Source organism: Haliotis rubra, unplaced genomic scaffold, assembly GCF_003918875.1.
Source record: "Haliotis rubra isolate DU_JTF1 unplaced genomic scaffold, ASM391887v1 Scf590, whole genome shotgun sequence".
NCBI classification, from domain to species: domain Eukaryota; kingdom Metazoa; phylum Mollusca; class Gastropoda; order Lepetellida; family Haliotidae; genus Haliotis; species Haliotis rubra.
Genome location: NW_025767291.1, coordinates 449,356 through 474,961, shown reverse-complemented (window position 1 = coordinate 474,961; position 25,606 = coordinate 449,356). Strand labels below are relative to the sequence as shown.

The 25,606-nt window shown below is 40.6% G+C and overlaps 1 protein-coding gene across 1 annotated transcript in view; it reads left to right on the top strand.

Moving 5' to 3' along the window:
* The first annotated feature begins 1,087 nt into the window (after positions 1-1,087).
* The window catches only part of LOC124255061 (fasciclin-2-like), a 78,867-nt gene continuing 54,348 nt past the window's right edge, over positions 1,088-25,606 (top strand). The window contains exon 1 of the mRNA XM_046688897.1: positions 1,088-1,328. Coding sequence (XP_046544853.1) covers positions 1,274-1,328 — 55 coding nt within the window. The 5' untranslated portion in view covers positions 1,088-1,273. The remainder of the gene's footprint in view (positions 1,329-25,606) is intronic.

The window sequence follows — 25,606 nt, the reverse complement described above, 5'->3', positions numbered from 1 at the left end:
CATCCTAACAATATGATCTCATAACACACTGGTGAATCGATTCTCTGCTGCACTGTATGCCGAGCTTGTCACACACCGCACTAACAAATGTTCGCTGCTGTTCTGGAATGCAAAGTGCATCTGTGAGTTGCCTTTACATCGGAGAACTACAGAAGGGTTATAGAGACATATTGTCCAGGGTGCCGTTGTACAAAACAACCTTAGCGCTAAGGTTACCTTAAGTCTATGTTAAGGTATAGGAGTTACGGTCACCTTAGCACAAAGATCGCTTTGTACAACGGCACCATGTACGATATACGTCACACCATATCCCACAACCACTCACACACGCGCACACCGCCATTCATTCCAGTATGAATTCGTCGATTTCGTGGACGATCACACACATACAGTGCCCTACAACATGCGTTATCGCGACCAGGTGGTTGATAGTTCTGTAATATTAATTATTTAAATGAATTAAAAACGTGACTGAATGTAATGGATGATTACTTGTGCAGTCAGCAGTTCCAACTCTCACCACGCCCGGTCAATATTCACCGATGTTCGAGGCCGCATGCACGTGTATCTTCCATTCCCGTGAACATGTTTTGTTTACATAATCCACACATGTATGAAATTTCATGATTCTGTTGGATAACAATCAGTTCACTAAGGACGTATATGTAGTATTTTTCGATTGTCAATGTCTCACGTGAGTCAGTGTTTCTTTTTTTCTGGATAAATTATTCTGACGAAATTAATGTTTAACATTATCGCTTAAATATAACAATCTAACAACGGTGGGCCTATCTATATAAACAAAATATCTTATTACTGCTGTTTCTATAAATATTACTTTGCTAAGCCAATATACATCTTTAATATCATTATCTACTGCAACTTTCCTGAACAAACCTGTTCACAACAAAGCCCACGTGATAACTGTCAATTCCCTCGTTTTCGACCTCACCCATCACACTTCCTGTTGAGATCCTTCCGCTACATGAACTATACCCTTGCATCAACATCTCGGGTATCTCATCAAAGATGTGCACGAATGCGGAAATTTAGTGGGTATTATCAACAATTACATCACATCTCCAGTTCTCGTAACGGTTTATTGCGCGAACGAAAAAAGTGCGACCGGCTTGGTAGCGCGTAGGAATATATCAAGCACTTGCTCCAAGTCGGAGTAGATGGGAAGGCTGTGAGTGATTATTGTGCCTAAGAGAGGGAAATAGACTACTAACAGACGTTGCTTGGTCAAGCTTGAGGAAGGACAGTGTCCAGAATGGATTTATCTATTACGCCTGTTGTGTTGTCATTGCTGCTCATAGGAATTAGCTGTGAGTATTGTGAATTAGTGTGTGATCACTGTCGGAAGCCCAGCTTCGACATGACAGCGTTATTCAAATGATGATACCCAGGTATCGCGCGAAATTGTCACGTTTTTGGTGTGTATTGTGTTTCTTTTGCAAAATCGTGACAGGATTACACTTTCTATACCTCATAAACAAGGATTATAAACCATTGGAAGTATTGTCCAAGAATATTCCTGACGGAATGGCGAAAAATATCAATTATGTTGATCTATTATGTTTATGAGCAGGCTTCTGCAAAGCAGCGACAGTGGAGGTCTGAACTGACTCATCGAAGCCTGAAGCGCAGAACAACCGCTTCTCGCTTCGTATCTACCCAGTTAATGTATGACTAATGTATATGAACATCAATATTTTAATTTGCATCATTTATTTCTTTCCAAAGAAAACGGTTTTCGAAATTAAGGTCAAATTCAGTGAACACATTTGAAGGATGTTTCATCAATGGAGGATCGGTTACTTACATGACATTTACAAAACTTTGAATTTACGAGTAGGTTGATTTTCGTGAATGGTTGAGACACTTTTTTCGAATTTACGTTCGGGTATTTTATCGATAGTGTTGCTCAGCATTGTTAATATGAAGTGTTCCACAGAGATTAGCAATTGGTCCAAGAAGGGGTGATTGGCAAGCCTTAATTGCAATTAATTTTAATTGCCTTGTGTTTTTCAGTAGCCCTCTCATGTTAATTGGGTAATGAATTCAGCGAAGTGTCTTGGATTAGAATTCGAGATCAAGGGTCATTGATTCGGTCCAATGAGTCTGAGTAATAGTTCTTGATTAGGAATTCATGCCTTTGTTTCAATCGTTCCACAAATGACATGTGGCATGTAGATCTAGTACTTTTTGAGTAATAATATATCAAGTAAATCGTTAGGAAATCAGGCTTACATGGGTGAGATTTTCTAGAGCAATTTTATCATCATGTAAAAAATATTCAAATTTATTTGGCTTCATTGTCCAGCCTGTCAATTGAATATATGCAGAACAAGATAGGATCCTTTTTTTTCGCCTTTCGTGGAATTTTCTTTGATTCTGTTTGAATGAGTTAGGCCCTGGTGGTTTTTTATAAAAATCACAAAACTTTCATTTGAGGCAACAATAATTCGATCAGGATTTTAGCTAGTAATCATTTTCTTCATAGAAGAACTATTGTTCCTTCAACTTAGTGTTTGATGTCAAATTATCTTCAATTTTGGTCATCACTCTCCATTTTTAGCAGGTCTAAGGACATGCATGGGTTTATGAAAATTTGTCTACTTCATTCCAAGAATTCCAGGGCAGAATGTTTCTATGTATTATGACTGATAAAATCTTTTGGGCATTATTTTTTACAAAGAATGTAAGAAAGGCTCTTCCTGTTCATAAAGATTTTTATATTTGTGAATGTTTTGGTCCATGTAAAGAATAATTGCCAATCTATTTAACTGATTACCTGCACAAGTGAGTCTTTGAGCCATTTCACTTCTAACGCAGATACTCATGTTAAAATCATGTTCTAGATAATTCTGCTCGGTGGGCTTCCAGTGCTATCAGGATTCCATCAGGGTCTCTTGGTTTCAAAGGCCACAGGAACTGTTTCCTTGATGCTATCACCCATGACAAAGCATTGCCATGTTTTTGCTGGAGCAAGATTTCCAGATAAATTTGTTATTTCTCGCTTCCCAGCTGTCGATTATGACAAGGCTCTTTGTGAGACTGGATACATTTCTTGATAAGCTGCAAGAACTCTTTGTGGTTATGAACATATCATATGTTCTTACTAATGAGTTGTCGTTTTAGACCATATAACAATACTCTTCTGTAAGATATTTTAGCAGCAGGATGCAAAATTTTGATAAAATATGAAAAAATATTTTATAGGTATGTGCTAATTTGTGAATCTAATCACCAGAGTATTGCAAGTCCTTTAGAAAATATCTTAGGGTGAATTTTAATTGATCAATTCCTACAACATTCTTGCTCTAAAGACCAAATTGATTGTCTACAAACAAAACCTATGAAGGACAAGACTAAATGTTCAAGCTGTCTGCATGTGAACAGCATGCATTGTCGTCCAGCCGTAGATTGACCTGATACTGCTTTGTAGTTGTCCACGCAGACAATAAGCATTGTCCTCAGCTTCATGACATCACCAGCCTCCCGTGGAGCCTCCATCACTGGAGGCCGCAGTAGAATAGTCGTCCTACCATCTCCAGTAGTAATCGTAAACCAGGGGTAATCACCTCCACTACACAGCTACTGGGAATAGATACACAGTCAGGCCGATATTTTACCATCAGCTAAGTGTAGGACTGCTTCTGGCCATCCTGGCTTCAAATAACAGCCCTGAAAAATAAGTGTAAAATGGATGAGGATGAATTTGGTACAAAATTAGATGGGCCTTTTTAGTGTGAAGCCTCATGGCTGGCGATTGTGGAGTATTGATTGTGTCATTATCTTCGAGTCTCGTGCATCGGAAATGGACCTCTTTAAGTGCACACATTATTTTATTCATATGAATATTCGGAAGTTGTGGTCACAGTTTCATCAGGGAATAAATAGTTGTACAAATGTTGCATATTTTTTAAACGAAGCCAATACTTCTCACACGTCGTAGGTGTTTGTGTTGTGCCACAGCAGCTCACAAGATCATTCCTGGGGAAACTGTCAACTTAACACACAAATACAAGCCAGTCGATTTTAGCCTGGACCATATTCACGTATAAGTAGCATCCCAATTTTCCTGTCATTATCAAAGTTCAGACATAAAATATACAACTCCACATTGCGGTCGAAATGTCAGTGTCCGTGGTGCTGGGACCGGCACGGTTGCCAGGTGTAATCATCTTCAATCCCAACTTCATCCCTGGTTCGGCTGCTGGTGGTAGGGGCTTAGTGGATAACATCACATGTTAGTTGTTACTGCAGTAAGAGATCCTGGGCTAATATTTGTATTTAGGCAGGGCGGACGGGAGACCATATCCTTGTGTCAACCTACAGTGACCAATGCACTCGGTTAGGTCCCCTGATTCAAGTTTGATAGGAAAAAATAAAACACTTAAACACCCACTGGTGTGACTTTGAATTTGAGTTACTGAAGGTGTTTCACAAAAAATACTCATTGTGAAAAGAGGTATATGAAATAGAAAGTTGCCTGGCATTAGGCTCAGAATTAGAGACTTTATTTGTATTTTGCTGTGCAGACTTTATCTCGGTATTGTTGTTAATTTTGATAGACAAAACATGTAAGTTTTTCTGAGATGTGTGAACTTTGTATGCAGTAGCAGTATTGTATTTGTGGAGGAAAGTCAAGGGTCTTGCCATAGTGCTATTGTTAATACTGACAGATTGAAGAGGAGGATGGGGCATCGATTTCGGTAATATAGGACAGTTTCAAGCAGTGAGATAAGTTGGCTTAAATGCTTTCAGAAATGTTGATCAGAGGCAATGTAGGATTTTTGAAAATCATTATTATAAAATTTTAGTAATGTAGGAACCTTAAAATTTCAAGAAGTGAGGTTGAGATAAGTTGGCGTAAGTGAATAGTTGATCAGAGGATGTCAGGTTTTTGAAAATCATTATGATGAAATAGGGACATGGATGGTATCTTTTCCAAAATCACTTTTTGTTAAATGTGGAATAATATGTACACTGGTGGTTGTGTTTTATGCAACTGAATGAGTATGTAATTTCAGACTGGTGGTTGGATTGAGATTTTGGAGGAAAACCCTCTTCCTTTTCCACAAGGTGATCATAGTGCAGTACTAAGCAATCGATCATGTTTTCTCATAATCGAACACAAACAATTCTGGAACACTTGTTTTCATTAACAATATTTTTCACAAGGTTGGTTTTGTCTGTTACATTTCATAAGCACTCCAAGCTCGTTTCAAGTCATGATTGAATTTATCTTAAAGACTTTAAGAAATTTATGTTCCTAACATACTAGTCATCCTTTAAAGATGTCAAATTGTGCAAAAGAAACCCCAAATAACTACATGTTTTTTCCTTAGTTCTATGTGCATTAACAAATTTCATTAATGGCACTAACCAATTTTTGGATGATTGATCGGTTGTAATGAACCAATCATCAATTATGAGATTTTAACCAATTCCCAACACTAATGTAAGCCTGAAAAGCTGATGACATCCTACTGTCGTATTGTTTGGGCTGGTTGTGAAAGCTGATGAGAAAGAAACAGAATGTCACCCATTTTTCACACATCTTACACGCACAAGTATTTCGGTTCATGGCCTGTGTTGTAATTCAGCCATATCAACATACATATCAAATCACATCTTCCCATATCGTTGCAACCTATCTGAGTTCTCCCAGCTTCTAGATTGGTGCCAGTGCATGTTGATACGAGCACTGTCCTAACACATGTTTACCATGCTGAATTGTCATTAGTTTATTTTTTTTACAAAAAGTAAATTATTTTCCATTTCAACTCCAGTGATTATAATGTGACAGATGGCATGATATGTGTTCAAGAATTAAAAAAAATCCTTTTCACATTTGATGACAGACCAAAATGAAAGCAGCCTAAACAGTGCATCTGTGAAAAATATCGGTTGTAATTTCATTCATTGGCTTAGCGCGCAAGTTACACTTTCTCATGAAATTCCTCAGCTGTTACAGTAAGAGAGGTAACTTCAGCGAAGTTCCTCATTCCGACCGCCATGAAGGATTTCACTACAGTGAAATCAGCTGTGCTAGACATTGAGAAAATATGTAGTCTGGCACGTGTCAGTGCCCCGTAGTGTGCCCCTGCATTAGTTCCGCCATGCTGGTGCATGTCCCTCGCACAAGCACCGTCTCCACTTACACAGGAAACAGAAGGTAGATCGTGTTGTCTGTTTCCACTGAAGGAGGAGTGATGCCGGTCACGTGGCGCGCCTTCGCAGCTGATGCTGTTGTACATTTGTCGTAGACTGTGTTGTCTGTTTCCATGGACGGAGGAGTGATGCCGGTCGTGTGGCAGCCGTCACAGATGATGCTGTTGTACATTCGTTGGTGAATGCAAACACATGGTTCATGTCTGAGACTTAACTAGGTCTTCTTGTTAAAACTGTTCCAGATACATGAAATACCGTTTTTACATCAAGCACAGGTTGTCTTCATGCATCAGATACAACCAATTGCTACATGAAAGACTTCAAAATTCATGCTTGACTGCTAGTCAGAGGCTACTAATTTTTGAAGAAGGCAAGTAAAAATCAAATGATAGTAATCCTCACTGGCTAGAAGCATTTGTGAGGTATAATTTTGAATGAGTGCTCAGCTATTCATTTTTGTAACAAATTGATAATGAATAACACTGACAGATAAATTATGAAAATAATAAACATTTTGTTTTGTTCAAGCAATACTAACTAAACATATTGACCAGTCACAATAAAGTCTGTAGGACAAAGGGGTCTTATCTCACATACCAGTAGGCCTTTTGACCCTGTTTGCTGACTTCTGTAGAATTCAAGCTTCTATAGGTAAAAACATTCCATTTTACTGGGAAAATTGACACCAAATTGCAGGTTTTCTAGTTCCTGGAATCGTGCCCAAACTCATATCTTCATAGCCATGCTGAGTGACAGATCTTATTCCAGCCTGGTTTTGTGTATAACTGTATCATTTGTCGGAGAATACAGACCTTTGAAATTTTCAAATTCTGTCTTTGATATGTTCTTGCTGGTCATTGGAAACAACTTGCAAGTGTCTCGTTTCTTCAAGGCATAGTGTGATGGTCCTTTAAGTAGTTTCATACCCAGAGTCAACATGATTAAGTTAGAAGGTTTGTTAGCCCCGATAAGTTGTACCTTTGGTCATTTCTCATCACAGTGGCATGGCATTACTAAGCAGGGCTACAGATAAGGGGCGTACAGGCGTAATGTACCCCTCAAAATCAATTAACTTGGGACATAATATAAGATTTGATGATTGATTCGGTGTATGCGCACATAAATATCTTCAAACGTTAGCATTTAATTTCGTGCATATCATGCAAATGGAAATCTATTTCGGATAAATACTTGTTGTTAAGTTTCTTTAAGGAAATGACGATATGACACATAAGGAAACCCCGACAGTAGGAATCCCTTAGCGTTGCCATGCAACGATCAGTCACTATTTTTCGTTTTCTACCCAGAATTAGTTTCATACCCAGAGTCAACTTGATTAACTTGTCACCTTTTCAAATTTCTCTATCACAGTGGTGACAAAATTACTAAAGTCTACTTCAAAGCAGCTGGTGATATTGCTGGAATATTGCTGAAAGCAGGGTCAAACTAAACTTAATAACTCATTCACTCACTAGTTACCAGGAGGGGCGGTGGGGTAGCCTAGTGGTTAAAGCGTTGGCTCGTCACGCCGAAGACCCGGGTTCGAATCCCCACATGGGTACAATGTGTGAAGCCCATTTCTGGTGTTCCCCCTGCGTGATGTAGCTGGAATATTGCTAAAAGCGGCGTAAAACCAAAACTCAGTCAGTCAGTTACCAGGAAAGGTTTCACATCTGTTGGTTTTCGTGAATATTGAATGAATCTAGGGCTGGGACGATACACTATGTCACGATACGATACATATCGCGATATTTTACCTGCGATACGATACGTATCACGATACATACACCTTGAAAGAATGACAAAGTATCAAGATTTAAAATGATTTATTTCAAGGTATTTGTGTTTAACAATAACACTATTGTAATAAACAAACAAGTAACTCTATCATACTTGCATATTTTTCTCTAAATAAGTACTTTATCATGTTTAAGATAATACTGTTTTGAAAAAAGTCATGTATCGTTTTGTATCGATACACCAGTCGACGATACGATAGCTGTATCAAACTTAAATGTATCGTGATGTATCAGTGAATCGTCCCAGCCCTATGAATGATTGTCCTAAAACATGTCGTACTTGGAAATAATATAGAAGAGTGTCCTGTCTCAAGTTGATAGTTTATGAACAAGTATTATGAACAATTCCCTAATGCTATTTGTCTCCCAGCTGAAATTCAGCTGAAAGCAATTACACAAACTGCTTCACCAAACTGCTTCAGCATCACTTTGCTCTTAACGATAGTTGTCCAAACTTTAGATAATGTTTTATCTAGTTAACACTCAAGTAAATTACTCAGTAAATGTTTGCTTGGTGTCATAAACTGGTGGTATTTTCTAGCTGCGGTATAATGACCGTATTCCCTATCAGCAGACGCAGCACATAGCGTACATACCTAGATAGATTGTTGTCAGAAGTCGGCACGGGACATAGGAAAAGGCTAATTATACTTAATGGATGATAATCGGGATGAGTTCTAACTAGTAGCAATTACAGAATGTCGAGCCTCATCGAACTATCTTTCCCTGAATCTGGTGTGGCGTGTTGCTGAGGAGTGACATTTTGTGGCAATGTTCAATGCTGATTTGGTTCGAACAGGATGAAATTGTTGGTATTTGTGTAATTTATGGGTTTCGATAACTTCCTCATGTTGATCGATTTCAATAAGTTTCAAGGAAATGACTGCATTTTGTTTGTTTCTAGAGTTTGGAAGAACTTGTGTATTTAAACACAGATTATATGGTGAACATTGTAATGGCGAGAACAACGACAAAATTACACACAGATTGTTAGCTGTACGGGTGGAGAGTACATTATTAGAAAAAAATGAATAAATGGGACAAATGTAAAAAAAATGCTGAATGATTTGCAATGGAAATTAAAGCATTTAAAGTGAAAAATTGTATTTTCAATGACAATCGAACACTCTTTGAATGAAAGGTATTTGCTTTCCCTTGGTTATATTAATGTTTCCAGTCCAGTGGGGAGTACAGTGAAAGCTGTTTTTCATGGGTTTTTTTCAACATGTCGGTGTACAGTGTCGTATTGTAGCTGGAACTGAAACAGAAAACCTGTACTTATAGATTTTGGCATTTTATGAATAATATGGATGTAAGGTATTGGGTGGAATAGATTTAAATAACTGATGCTCTAGCCCTACAGAAGCCACTCAACAGTCAAGGATTTGCCGGGCCGGTGGGGTAGCCTAGTGGTTAAAGCGTTGGCTCGTCACGCCGAAGACCCAGGTTCGATTCCCCACATGGGCACAATGTGTGAAGCCCATTTCTGGTGTCCCCCACAGTGATATTGCTGGAATATTGCTAAAAGCGGTGTAAAACTAAACTCAGTCAGTCAGTCAGTCAAGGATTTGCCAAAAATGTTTAACAACTTGTGTTCATGTTGAACCTTGCAGTTACATCACTCCAGCACTACAGTAACTATCGGTAAATAATGGTAAATCCAATCTGGACCAGATATTCCAATGACTGATGGCATGAGCTTCCATCTCCACTCTACGGGGAACAAAGGCCTGCGTCAACCAACTCAGCAGGCCTGCCGCTCGATCCCATTAGTCACTACGTGACAAGCATGAGCTGCTGAAGACCAATTCCAACCCGGATCTTCACGTGGTTGAGAAAAATTGTGGTGATTTCTTAGCCTGGTGATCTCACAGAAATTCGAGAGAGAGTTCCACTGAGGAGATGAGACTTGTGTAACAATCAATAGCGCAGCAGTCTCTGTGTAGCCAGGGTGTGCTAGCCTGACTGTTCTAGGCCAGCTCGGAACAAAAGGTTGTCTGGGAGGCTGTGTTTCCTCCATACTCTGCTCGCTTTCAATGAAAAGACTTCCTTGTGGAATTTTTTATCGTCCCGATGGAAGACTCCAATTTAATTAAAACTTGATTCTAGTCCCTTTTTGTAATGTCTCGAGAAATATTTAGTAGCCTGAATGAGAGAGTATATGTAGGGATATATGTAGGATTAGTCTCGTTAGCAGAAAAATTGGGGGAAAATAAAAGTTAAGTTGTTCAGAATTGAAATTTGTTAAAGTTAATATTCTTCTCATGTTTAAGAGTCTTTTACATTGAAATTAAATATTAATTCAGTGTTATAGTGAGTGAGTCTGAGTCAGATTCCCACCAATATCACGGTGGGGCCGCTTTCAGCAATATCCCACCAATATCACGGTGGGGGACACCGCTTTCAGCAATATCCCACCAATATCACGGTGGGGGACACCGCTTTCAGCAATATCCCACCAATATCCCACCAATATCGGTGGGGACACGCTTTCAGCAATATCGCTTTCAGCAATATCCCACCAATATCACCGGGGGGACGCTTTCAGCAATATTTCAGCAATATCCCACCAATATCACGCAATGGGGACACCGCTTTCAGCAATATCCCACCAATATCACGGTGGGGGACACCGCTTTCAGCAATATCCCACCAATATCACGGTGGGGGACGCCGCTTTCAGCAATATCCCACCAATATCACGGTGGGGGACACCGCTTTCAGCAATATCCCACCAATATCACGGTGGGGGACACCGCTTTCAGCAATATCCCACCAATATCACGCCTGGGGACACCGCCAGCAATATCCCACCAATATCACGGGGGACACCGGGGACGCCGCAATATTCAGCAATATCGCACCACCAATATCACAATATCGGGGACACCGCTTTCAGCAATATCCCACCAATATCACGGTGGGGACAGCTTTCAGCAATATCCCACCAATATCGCCGGGGACACCGCTTTCAGCAATATCCAGCAATATGGGGACACCACCAATATCACCAATATGTGGGGACACCAGGCCTGGATTTCTGAAACAAACTTAAGTTTTTACTCAAATCTCAAACAGCAATATCCCACCAATATCACGGTGGGGGGGAAACAGCAATATAACTCAACTGCATTTTTAAAATATAAATGCCCCCACCAATATCCACCAAACTCAAATTGTCTTCTATAATTTGAGTTTAATACCAATTTCAGTTCATTCTGTGGAATGCATTTTCAGCAATATCCCACCAATATCAGACTTAAGTTTGGGGACACCAGAAATGGGGTTCACACATTCCATCCATGTGGGGTATCGAACCTGAGTCTTCAGCGTGACGAGCGAACACTTTAACCACTAGGCTACCTCACCGCCCCCAATGTGATAGTGAAACATTAAAACCTGGTCCTGCTGTCGGGGTAAATACAAGTTAACAGCATGAATTATACTTGTTATTACTTGAGTTGGGAGCTGCAGATTGACCTTTAAAATAAATCGTGGATCTGTGTGATGTATGTTTTTGTTGTGAGACGAGCTTGCATGCTTTTGATCATTAGCAGACATTGGTGGACACCACAATCACTAATCAAGTCGCATTCACAGAGACAGATAGATGTGTGCCTTGGAGCAAGTCCCTCATTAATGACGAACAAATGGCCAGACTTGAGAACTGAAGGACTATAATGCCCCAGAAAGGCAGATAATCAGTGTCCCCCTTGTAGCCCACGCCAGCACACATGATTACTTCACAGTTTTCACAAATCAAGTAGAGATTAGACATTCTTGCATTTATTCTACTGTCCAAACCTAACACTGTGTTCAAAATTAAAAGACATTCTTGGATCTAGGAGCTTTGTTCAGTCTTAAATTTTTGGGATTGAAATATTTCCTTTGACATTTAGGGTTTGACAAAGTCCTTTGACAATTCTAATGCTAAAATCAGAGCTTGTGATTTGATTTTTGTCAAGTGTTTTTTGTTAATGGTTTATAATATGAAGAACTTTACCTGTAGTTTAAAAAATACTTAAATTGCACTGAGCAGGATTTTTTATAATCGTGGGTTAATTTGATTGATTGTCAGTTGATGGAAAATAAATAATGTTGGCCTGATTTTGGTGTGTATTAGCAATATGAATTGGAAAATGGGCAACATCGGTTCAGGTTTATGGTTGTATTTTGAAAAGAAAAAAACCCCTCCTCATGCAGATTGTACTCTTTTTCTGAATGTTGGATTTTTAAGGTCATTGCCTACAAATGTACTGTTTTTATTGTGTTTCAGTGGTGGGTCATTTGGTTTTCGTTCAGTCAGATTGCTAGATCTTCACGCTAGAAAGATTGTAACTCCCAAACCTTGACATAGACTTATGGCAGTTTTCTTGCATTTTGAAATCACCAGAGATCAGACCATCTGTTTGCAAAGTATAAAATCTCAGGAAGTTTACCCTGCCATACCTATTCCTAAGAGATCACGTTTTGAAACTGTTAAAACTGCAAGTTTGATGGCATCTGAGATCCTTAACCATCAGGACTGCTGATCAGAAAGTCACTAAATTCATATCAATAGACACTCTATGATTTGAAGGCAGTTTACTATATCTGAACACAGGTAACTCGGCAATCATTCACTGGGTCGGCTTGAGGTCACAACAGGAATAAATTCCCATCATTGCTCTCATTGTTTTTAAGCAGCTTGTTCTAACAGGCGGCAAATTGGATTCTTTTGAGCCAGTGGGCAGTCAAATCATGGCTGATTTGCTGGGGGGGTGATAGTTATAGCCATATGCTCACCATCATGATCCGCCATCATAGCAGCACGCGTGATACCACCATCATAGCAGCGCATTGATACCACCATCATAGCAGCACCATGATACCACCATCATAGCAGCACGCGATACCACCATCATGACGCGATACCACCATCATAGCAGCACGTGATACCACCATCATAGCAGCGCGTGATACCACCATCATATGATACCACCATCATAGCACGCATTGATACCACCATCATAGCATTGATACCACCATCATAGCACGTGATACCACCATCATAGCAGCACGTGATACCACCATCATAGCAGCATAGAACACGTGATACCACCATCATACCACCATCATCAGCAGCGCGTGATACCACCATCATAGCAGCACGTGATACCACCATCATAGCAGCGCGATACCACCATTGATACCACCCATCATAGCATACGCATTGATATACCACCATCATATACCACCATCACGTGATACCACCATCATAGCAGCACGCATGATACCACCATCATAGCAGCACGCATTGATACCACCATCATACCACCGATACCACCATCATAGCAGGTACCACCATCATAGCAGCACGCATTGATACCACCATCATCGCGTGATAGAGCACGCATTGATACCACCATCATAGCAGCGCGTGATACCACCATCATAGCAGCACGCGTGATACCACCATCATAGCCGCATTGATACCACCATCATAGGACCGCATTGATACCACCATCATGGGAGTTAACGCGATACCACCATCATAGCACGTGATACCACCATCATAGGAGCATGATACCACCATCATAGCAGCGCATTGATACCACCATCATAGCAGCACGTGATACCACCATCATAGAGCCGCGTGATACCACCATCATAGGAGCACGCGCATTGATACCACCATCATGCGTGATACCACCAGCACGGATACCACCATCATAGCACGTGATACCACCATCATAGCAGCAGCGCGTGATACCACCATCATAGGACGTGATACCATCATCAGCACGCGGATACCACCATCATAGCAGCCGCATTGATACCACCATCATAGCAGCACGCGATACCACCATCATAGCAGATCACGGATACCACCATCATAGCGCACTTGATACCACCATCATAGCAGCACGTGATACCACCATCATAGCAGCACGTGATACCACCATCATAGGATGCACGTGATACCACCATCATAGGAGCAGCACGTGATACCACCATCATAGCAGCACGTGATACCACCATCATAGCAGCACGTGATACCACCATCATAGCAGCACGTGATACCACCATCATAGGATCACGTGATACCACCATCATAGCAGCACGTGATACCACCATCATCAGATACCACCATCATAGCAGCACTTGATACCACCATCATAGCAGCGTGATACCACCATCATAGCAGCACGTGATACCACCATCATAGCAGCACGTGATACCACCATCATAGCACGTGATACCACCATCATAGCAGCACTTGATACCACCATCATAGCAGCACGTGATACCACCATCATAGGATCACTTGATACCTCCATCATAGCACGTGGTACCACCATCATAGCAGCACAGAGACTTGAGTGCCAGCCTGCTGATGGTGAAAGATAAACTGACTACCTGAAAACTGTTTATTGTTGGTGAACAATAATGTATAATGGTACGCTGCATGTCAAGCTGATGAGCTGAGATGGCGTTGCTATCACACACAGTGAAGATGCTTTGTTGATAATGATGCAAGGTTTGTTTGAAGTAAATGCATTCAGTAGGATGGTGGGAATTACTTTGGTTTGGTCGTCTGTGAGGATTCTTGTAATTAATTGAGAGGGTTTGTATTTTGTTTAATGATAGACTCGGCAATATGCCATATGTGAGGTGGTGAATATATCCAGTGTTTTTCTGAAGATGTCGCTCAGCAGGAGGACTCATTTCGAGTGTTTTTGGCTTCCATGATGATCGGGTTCACCAGGAGGTGAGCTGATTACATGTGGTGTATTACAGAGGCAGGAAATAAAAACGATGCAGTTAGATAACTATTTCTATTACAATGCAATCAGAGAACTAAACTTTGGGTTTGTGTGGAATAATTAGATTTTTGAAGAAAACAACTTGTCCCACCAGTTTCAGCCTAACGGACGTGTAACCAGGGGCATCCCTGCCTTGGAGGAACCCAAAGTTTGCCTAGATTCAAATACTATCAGAGGAAATCGGGGATGCCAAGGACCCCTTTTGAACTGTTGTTAGAAACATTGGGTCTATGTGGAATGACTGAATTTTAAAGAAGACTCCCTTCCAGTAGACTTGCTAGTCTCAGCCTAAATGACCAGTGACCATGTGTATCCTTGCCTTGAAAGAACATAAAGATTGAGGCTTTGCTTAGATTTAAATACCTCAGGAGTAGTGAGTACGGTGGTAAGGACCTGCTTTTCATGCACACTTCATTGTCATGATGTCATGGCTCTCCATAGACCACTGCAAGGTCACCTCATTATTGAGCATTGTATTTGTGGTGTGATAACCATTTGCTTGTTTAATCCTCGGTAATGGAGCAGAACGCTGATGATGTAAGTGAACTAAACTATCCCAGTATGAATCCTTGATACTAACTGTTCCCGCCCTGGGCAAGACAAACAGCTCGGTTGATAGAGTCTGATAGGGGGTATGTTTGTTTATCCAACAGATTTAATGGAGGGATGACCAATATGGATCAGGCTTCTCATGGCCTGGACGTTGGTCAAGCGTGGTGAGGTTGTGTACCCCCTGGGGTCTGAACAGGACTCAACAGATAGGATTCATGCTTGAATATTTCAGCGCTTGTGGAATAATTGCATGAATGAGTTGTATGGCCCAAAACTGATCCAAACTTAGTTTTAAGCATTTGTTTCTGTAGATTCTAAAAGTTAGACCGTTACCGGTTTGCTCTGTGTGGACTGAAGTAGTCATTATTGGACTTGGATTAAAGACACATGGCTGAAGTCCTACACTGGTGTGGCATCCGAGCTGTGTTGACTTGAACACCTCCAGGTAGTAACGAGGGAGGCTAATCATTAACATCCCTGCATTCAGCAGCAGGGATGATAACATGATGTCCTGTTATGATGACTACATGGATGATAACAGCACGTATATCCCCCACTGACTACATGGATGATAACAGCACGTATATCCTCCACTGACTACATGGATGATAACAGCACATATATCCTCCACTGACTACATGGATAACAGCACGTATATCCCCCACTGACTACATGGATGATAACAGCACGTATATCCTCCACTGACTACATGGATGATAACAGCACATATATCCTCCACTGACTACATGGATGATAACAGCACATATATCCTCCACTGACTACATGGATGATAACAGCACGTATATCCTCCACTGACTACATGGATGATAACAGCACGTATATCCCCCACTGACTACATGGATGATAACAGCACATATATCCTCCACTGACTACATGGATAACAGCAACTGCACATATATCCTCCACTGACTACATGGATAACAGCACATATATCCTCCACTGACTACATGGATAACAGCACATATATCCTCCACTGACTACATGGATAACAGCACATATATCCTCCACTGACTACATGGATGATAACAGCACATATATCCTCCACTGACTACATGGATAACAGCACATATATCCTCCACTGACTACATGGATAACAGCACATATATCCTCCACTGACTACATGGATAACAGCACATATATCCTCCACTGACTACATGGATAACAGCACATATATCCTCCACTGACTACATGGATAACAGCACATATATCCTCCACTGACTACATGGATAACAGCACATATATCCTCCACTGACTACATGGATAACAGCACGTATATCCTCCACTGACTACATGGATGATAACAGCACATATATCCTCCACTGACTACATGGATAACAGCACATATATCCTCCACTGACTACATGGATAACAGCACATATATCCTCCACTGACTACATGGATAACAGCACATATGACTACATGGATAACAGCACATATATCCTCCACTGACTACATGGATAACAGCACATATATCCTCCACTGACTACATGGATAACAGCACATATATCCTCCACTGACTACATGGATAACAGCACATATATCCTCCACTGACTACATGGATAACAGCACATATATCCTCCACTGACTACATGGATAACAGCACATATATCCTCCACTGACTACATGGATAACAGCACATATATCCTCCACTGACTACATGGATAACAGCACATATATCCTCCACTGACTACATGGATAACAGCACATATATCCTCCACTGACTACATGGATAACAGCACATATATCCTCCACTGACTACATGGATAACAGCACATATATCCTCCACTGACTACATGGATAACAGCACATATATCCTCCACTGACTACATGGATAACAGCACATATATCCTCCACTGACTACATGGATAACAACAGCACATATATCCTCCACTGACTACATGGATAACAGCACATATATCCTCCACTGACTACATGGATAACAGCACATATATCCTCCACTGACTACATGGATAACAGCACATATATCCTCCACTGACTACATGGATGATAACAGCACATATATCCTCCACTGACTACATGGATAACAGCACATATATCCTCCACTGACTACATGGATGATAACAGCACATATATCCTCCACTGACTACATGGATAACAGCACGTATATCCTCCACTGACTACATGGATAACAGGACGTATATCCTCCACTGACTACATGGATAACAGGACGTATATCCTCCACTGACTACATGGATAACACGATATATCCTCCACTGACTACCACTAGTACCAGGATAACAGGACATATGATTTATTTTGTTTCTTCGGATAAATTAATGTAAATTTTTCTGCTTAACTGGAATGAAACTCTGGTTAAAGGTACTTGATGGAGCTGGCATTGGCAGTAATTGACACAGAAAAGAGCAACTTGACAGTCTACTTATTTCTTAAATGTTAAATTGTAGCTGCTCCAGAGCCGTATGAATTCAGAATGGTAGTTACACCCCAACATTGCCGAGACTGTCCTGGGTTTAATTACAACCATCTTAGTTGGACTGGGAGATGGGAACTTGTCTTGTGAGTGTGAAACCCGAGAGTGAAGCTCAGTTTGAAGATACTGATGTGAACTGTGTTGCACCTGGAGGCTGAGGCAGGGGATGATTAATTTCATGACAACATGACTAAATTGTACCAAAAGCCATGGAAAAATGAACATGCCAGTCCAACCCCATAATTAGTCATCTTTTTGATCGGCTTGTGTTGATCTGTACAAAAATGAGTAGATTATTATATTCTAAATGATTACTGACAAGGCATGGTGCGTAACATGCAACAGATTCTGTTCGCATTCTAAAGAAGCAGCGTAATTTGCAATCCTAAGAATATATAACATAGAAGTTGGGTTTAATGTTGCATTCAGAATTATTGCACTCATATAAATATTTAAGTGCCATAAACATGTATGTGATACCCGTTTCAGACAAAGTAATAGTTTAACAGTTTTAAGATTTCAAAAGAATGTTCTGTATATGCAAACATAAGCCCAAAACTCACCACAAATAACTGTAATATCACTGCCTAGGCATTAAACAATAATTACTCACTAACGCATATTTGACCTTGTTTTGAGAATATAATTCAACCTCAGCATACCTAGTATATAACTTTACGAAACAATCCTAAGATAATATTATCCTAACCACCTTGCACACTAGTAACAATAAGACAATGTTGCACACCGACAGATGTCTGTAACATTAGCTCCCTCGTGGGGAATCCTTACCTTCTATTTCGTTTTGGTCTGTTGGCACCTTTGAAAGCGATGTTACCTTAGTCGGCGAGAACATGAAAACGGTATTTTGATTCATGGTATTCTTCTGAATGCTTGAGAAAGAGATGGTACATACTTGGCTTCTTCTGTAACATCTCTGAAGTCTTCATCTTTCGGGAAGAATATTATATTTTTTCTAGACTGGATTGACTTGCTGTTTGACTCTTGTAGGTCAGTGTCAGTGTTAGGTGGGTAGGAGAGGGGTCAGAGGTTTCTTAATGCTTGGGATAGACTTTCCACCATCATGCAGTGTGTGAAGCCCCTTTGTGGTGCCCCTTCTGTGATGGTGCAAAAATATGGTAAAAAATATTTAAAAATGTTTAAAAATGCAAAGAGACGGTGGGGTAGCCTAGTGGTTAAAGCGTTCGCTCATCGCATTGAAGACCTGGGTTCGATTCCCCAGATTGGTACAATGTGTGAAGTGTGACCCCCAGCCTATTTGGAATAGTGCTAAAAGCAGCATAAAACCATGCTCACTCACTCATTAATGTCAAATAGACGTGGGGTAGCCTAGTGGTTAAGTGTTTGCTCATCACGCCGAAGACCTGGGTTCGATTCCCCACATGTTACAATATGTGGAGCCCATTTCTGTTCCTGCTGTGATATTGAAATATTACTAAAAGCAGCGTTAAACTAAACTCGCTCGCTAGTTTCAAAGTGTGTGAAGTATGAATTAGCGCCAGATCCCGATGTCCAAGTAGGATCTGAAGGGTACATATTACATGAGGCACTTGAGGTGAGTGGACAGGTGCTAAATACTTCCACTGGCTGTGGTCAGTGGCATCAGACTCTCTTCAATCAGGAGAGATTCACCCCCTCAGAATCATCCCCAGACCCAGAAGAATGCTATTGTCTGATCCTAGATACACATCGGATTACCTCCAGCTGGGCCACATTCCCACACCGGTCAAGTGTAACTGTCCAGTCCAGCTAAGTGCTCACACATGTGGCCAGGTCCTACCACTGCCAGATCCTATCACAGCTAAACCAAACAGATTGTCTTCTGGAGGCAACATTCTACAGTGATGCAGATTGTCCATGGGCACGCTGATGGTGGGGAGATACAGGACAATACTGACCAGGGTATAAAACTCATATCGGATTAACTTCAGATATTTACTTTTTGTGGTAGAGCCTGCTATCAGTGGTCAGTCTCGTGATGAGGGCCTTTCAACAGCTTTATCACAAAGCCCCTGAAAAATGAAGTGGATTAGTGTCATCTTAGAGCAGTCAGTTGTTAGGCTTTGACCAAATATTCCCCCCACACATCAAGTCAGGCCAGTGTCTGTTGCTAGATTTACAAATATCTAACAAGCTGCCGCCTTATCATTCGCAGGCACAATTGGGATAAAATATGGGTGTTTCTTGCAGTGATCTATTAACACCATGTAGACAGAATATAATGATTGAAATATGATAGATTGAAAGTTCAAATTACAGCAGTATTCAGCTCAGACTGACTGAGTTTGGTTTTACGCTGCTTTAAGTAATATTCCAGCAACATCACGGCGGGGGACACCAGAAATGGGCTTCACACATTGTGCCCATGTGGGGATTCGAACCTGGGTCTTCGGCGTGACGAGCCAACACTTTAACCATTAGGCTACCCCACCGCCCTATTCAGCTCAGAGCAGACCTCCATCAGAATGTTGTCAGTAGGTTTTAATGTAGATTTGATAATGATACTCTTAAAGTATGCTTTATTGGACTCTAGCTTCTGACTAGTAAAAGTTTTATATCTATATCTGTTATCATCTAGTTATTTTATTGCCCTTCATTGACAGGGTTTTATGTTTTGGCTTTATTTATTACGGTTTATTTCTTATTCGAATCCTCGTCACGACATGGCTGCAATACTGCTGATGTGACGTTAAATTTTACCTCACTCACTCACTCCGACTAGAAAAGTCACAGACTGCTATTAACATTGTCTGAAATTAACTTAGGGTTACATGGACATTTTTGTAGTATCACGATATATTGGTCCATAAAAGTTAATCATTGTCTATGTGCAAATAAAAGTATATTCATAAACCTAGAATTGAATGCTACATTTGAACTTGGCTGACCTGTGAAATGTTTAAAAATGAAATTGTTCCTTCTGAGTTTCCATCTTAACCCCTATCAGTATCAATCTGGTTTGATTATTTTATAAAGAAAAATCTGAAATCCATATTATTATATGGGTCTGATTATTTACAAACATCTGTCATAGCAACAGGGGCGTGGGGTAGCCCAGTTGTTAAAGCGTTCGCTGGTCATGCCGAGGACCTGGGTTCGATTCCCCACATGTGTGAACCCTATTTCTGAAGTCCCCCGCCATGAAATTGCTGTAATATTGCTAAAAGCAGCGTAAAACCATACTCCCTCACTCACTCCCTCCCTCACCCAAAGCCAGAATAGTGCTGAGTGCGCATGCCAAAATAATGTCTTAAAAGCTCGGGTGTAAGACCTCTATTAGTATATTTCACCAAGTTATCAGCTTTAGCTGACTGATATAAGTCCCAGTAAATGATAAGATGGCGAAGTTACTGGTTGCCATGGACACTGAGACACCAGGGATGGAGCCCACTGACCCCTTAATGCCACTTATATAGTGAGTGACTTGTTAAGTAGAGTCTGACAGGTGGATTTCCATGGCAGACACGTTGTGAAGACCGTTGACACATCACACAGATCGGGAAAGTTAGATTGGGTCTTTGCATTGCTGTTCTGACATGATGGTGTTGAGATCTGTATCCCAGAGACCAGCTTAAATCCTACACCTAGGATCTCTGAGCATTGGTTGCTATTTAACTCTCTAGTTAGATTGGGTCTTTGCATGGCCGTTCTGACAGGATGCAGATCTCAACACCATCATAACGACTCACATCACTCACCCACCGACTCACATCACCCACCCACTGCGAGCATTGGTTGCCTTTTAACTCCAAGTTAGATTTTAGTTTTTACATGGCTCAATTTACATGATGGTGTTGAGATCTGCATCTCAACCACCAGCTCACATCCCACGCCTCAGGTCTCTGAGTATTGGTCACCTCTTAACTCAAAGTCTTTGAAGAGCAGTTGAGTCTGCAGGGATTTACAGGACGCGAATTCCTGCGTCCTATATGCATAAAAATTGACAATGGACGCAACAAAATTTATTAGTGCGTCCACAGGGACTCCGGAAAAGTCTAAATACTTTTTGTACAAATTCCAATCAAGTGTCAATACGTTATCACTGAGTTTGCTACTAGCTGGGTTATGGTATTATTTGCAATTTAATTACTGTAACAATGTGATGATCATGATACACAATACAATAAAAGTATAAATAATAATATTTAAGTATCTGGGACCCCCATTTTGTTGTCAAGGACCCCTGAAAATTAAGAGTATGAGTCCCAGGGACCCTGAAATACAGAACTCCATGTAAATCCCTGAGTGTTGTGCATGTTAAGACTGTTGGTAGACTGTGTACAGACTGTTTACTGACATATAGTCCCTGAAATAAAGTGAACTGTTTCAATAGTTTTTCAATATATATACCTATCTACAAAATATAGAAAAAAGTTCGAACAGAACCTAAAACAGTACTTAGTTTTGAAGTTGAGGCTATTTAGACTGTCAAAACATTTTTTGAGTTGGACTCCTTTGTAATTTTTTGTCTAGGGTCAGACTTACTAGACAGAAATAAATGGAGGTAGACTTGTCATCTGAACTGATATCCCCAGATAGCCATCATTGATGTCAGATGAGATTGTTCAGGAACAGCAGGTCCCACCACTCAGAGAGGAGTGGATCCCCAGTCATTGACACCCAAGTGTAAGAGATCTGCCAGTGACAAGATGGGCCACCAGATAAAGCACTTCAGCATAGGCTATGACAGAATCTTTCTAATTTTTACTTAGGCAAAATAAAAAAAATGTTGTGGTTCCGATTACCCCTCTTGAAAATTTAGGATAGGTAGGTAGGAATATTTAAAAAAACCCATTTGTTTGAGAAGTAAAGGGCGAACTAATAACAGTTTTATCAATGTGTAATTGTTTATTCCATCATTTCAACATTCTTTATCAGAATGGCCATTGTCCGTCAGTGCCAGGAAAAAATAATAGTATCTGAAAGCTTATTTTATTTATTAAAAAATATAGGGTCGGCACCAGAATTCAAGGGTCGGTCAGGTAATCGGAACCACAGCAATTTTGTTTTAGGCCCCAAGGATTTTTCATTAGACAATGCTTAGTCCCTGAATATATATAATTTTGATAGAACAAATAAGCCCAATTAAATCAATTAAATTGAAAAGGAGCCCAGTGAGTTGGGAGATTCAGGACCTGAGGAAATCTAGACTTGCTTCATTTAGAACTTTAGCATTGAAGGGTGGGCTAGTCATTAGGGAAAATAATGCGGTTCAGGGACTATGAGGCAGAGTAGGTTTCACATCTACATGTTTTCTTTCTTGACGTTGAACACCAGAAGTTGTTTTGCTTCATTGGGAACAAGTCTATCCAACTGCTCCATGGCGTGTCTGGTAATTACCTGCATGTTAAAGTCTCTACACATTCTCCATGGTGAAAGATCAGGAAAGCAATAGGAGGGAGGGAGGGTGGAGGACGGAGCTAATTGTCTGCCTCATAAATCAGTCTGTGAAATAAGTAGGAGATTCCCCCAGCCTGCTTCAGCTTATCCACTCCCTTCCTGCTAACTACCTTGTATGTATCTGCTGCCTGCTCCACCCATTCCTGGACCTCTGCCCTCTTCCCTGTACCTCAGATAACCTGCCTCCTTGCCCGGCCTTATGGTGGAAGAGTAGTCAGTCTCTGTCTCACTGCCTCCTTGCCCGGCCTTGTGGTGGAAGAGTAGTCAGTCTCTGTCTCACGAACCACTCCAGTTTCCCTTCTGTCCTGCTCTCTCTCCATCATCCAGTTCGTTCTCCAGATCTGAATGAAGCAAGTCCAGAATTCCCTCAGCTTCAGCTGGAATCTCCTAGCTAACTGAGACTAATTTTTAATTTAAATGGAGCTGGTTGATTCTGTCAATATTAATCATTTTCAGAGACTTCCTATTCACTTAAGAAGAGATGGGCAGAGAAATTTTGTCCTAACAGTCTGTGTACTAATTTTTCCACTCTCTTAATTCTCAAATTCTCGCTTCTGAAAATCAGTTGCATGTAAACATGATTACACATATGTCCTGGGGAACAACAAGTCGACACAGTGACTGTCGAAGTGCAGTGGGGGAGACTGATCAGGATAGATGTTTTCTGATGGTGAATTTACTTTTAACTTTCTGTACTAAAGTTTCCACACTGTTAGGTTGTCAAGTTCTCTTGCAGTGTAAACTTGAGCACCTAATTGCCGATTGATGAAGAACATAGATGTTTTCAGGTGCTTACATTATAGACTAAGTGGATAGTGGACAATAAAGTGATCGTAACCATATGCTTAACACTTACGACAACAGTACAAGCACCTTGTAAGTCCCATACTTAACATAGACTGATGACAATCGTATCACAAAGATGACCGTAATTCCAATACTTGAATATGGTTTTATAACAGTTGAAGCACAAGGTGGTCGTAACTACCATACTTAATCACATGACAATCTTACTGCTAAGATATCCTGGTCGTGTGGCACTTTTGACAATAAACAATTTATTGAGGAGTTCGTTGATTTTGAGAGTGTCAATATCGAGGAGGACTTTGCTGAAAGTAGCTTTTATCTCAGGCATGTAGAGGACGCTTTGGCTTTTAAAGTTGTACATCAAGGCAGCATTGATGAGATCCACCATTAGATTATTTGAGACTTGTTCCAGGCTGGGAATCGATTACATTCACGTAACTTACGCCTTACTCAATGTATTGATGGGCAGAGTCCCTTGTGACATGAGAGTGTAGATCTTGGTAGAAGGTAACATTATCATAGCCATATAGGGTGTAAAGAATGAACAAGTCGGTTGAAATGGCCAGTATTGCATTATGATTAAGACACCAAGATCTGCCGTGTGTGTGCATGTGTTGATTCAACAAGCAGCCTGCCTTATCGATAGCATGTGTGAAGAAACAAAAACCCTTTTGATCAATGAATAAAATATCATATTTGCACATGCCGGAACTATTTTCGGACACCAAAGCGGCATCTTGATCCTTCCTCATCCTGGAACTGTGACAGGATTACGCTTTGTTTCAACCAAATTCAATTTCGTTAAAACCTTCCCGATCCACTATAGCAGGGCTGAATTACTGAGATCGGCTGAACGTGTGACACGACTTTGTTGCAGGATGTGCAAATGTCTGCTCCCAGCATGCATCAGGCCTCTGCTCGAGCAAAATAACGATGTTTCCCGAGGAATTCATTAAATAAATTGAATAAACTAATGAATAAAATCAACAATAGCATTCATAAAAGTTGTCAAACGACACATATAAAATTACTATTTCCATCTTTTTGTGCGATCATGTAATGTAAGTCAAGTCACTGACAACTGACATCTCGGCTCATACGCCGCCTCAATCTTCAGCGCCGGACCACGATGTTTAATGCGAAAATATGTACATGAAGCATTTTTGTCATAGGTCATAACCTAGCACGATCACGTCCAATAGGTTCCATAATTTCACGTATATGTAGCGATTTCTTGCTTAATATGTTCAAAATAGCGTTATTTTACCCAAAACTTTCGCCTAAATCTGGAGATTTTTTCGTTTCACGAGGACGGTATCCATTGCCGTAATATGATTGGCTGCCTCATGTCGCGTGTCTGATTTTGACTAATCACGACCCTTAAAGCAGACTGTAAGCGAAAAGCGTCATTAGAAACCAATTTTATCAATAAAATCGCTTCTTACAACTGTGAAAATACTCTCGGCAAGGGTTCAGTGATGTTGTTGAGGTTCAGAGCTTCGAACGATACCGACATCAAGCGATTAAGCCTGCCATGTTTTCATCTGAAGCTTCAGCGGAGGTAT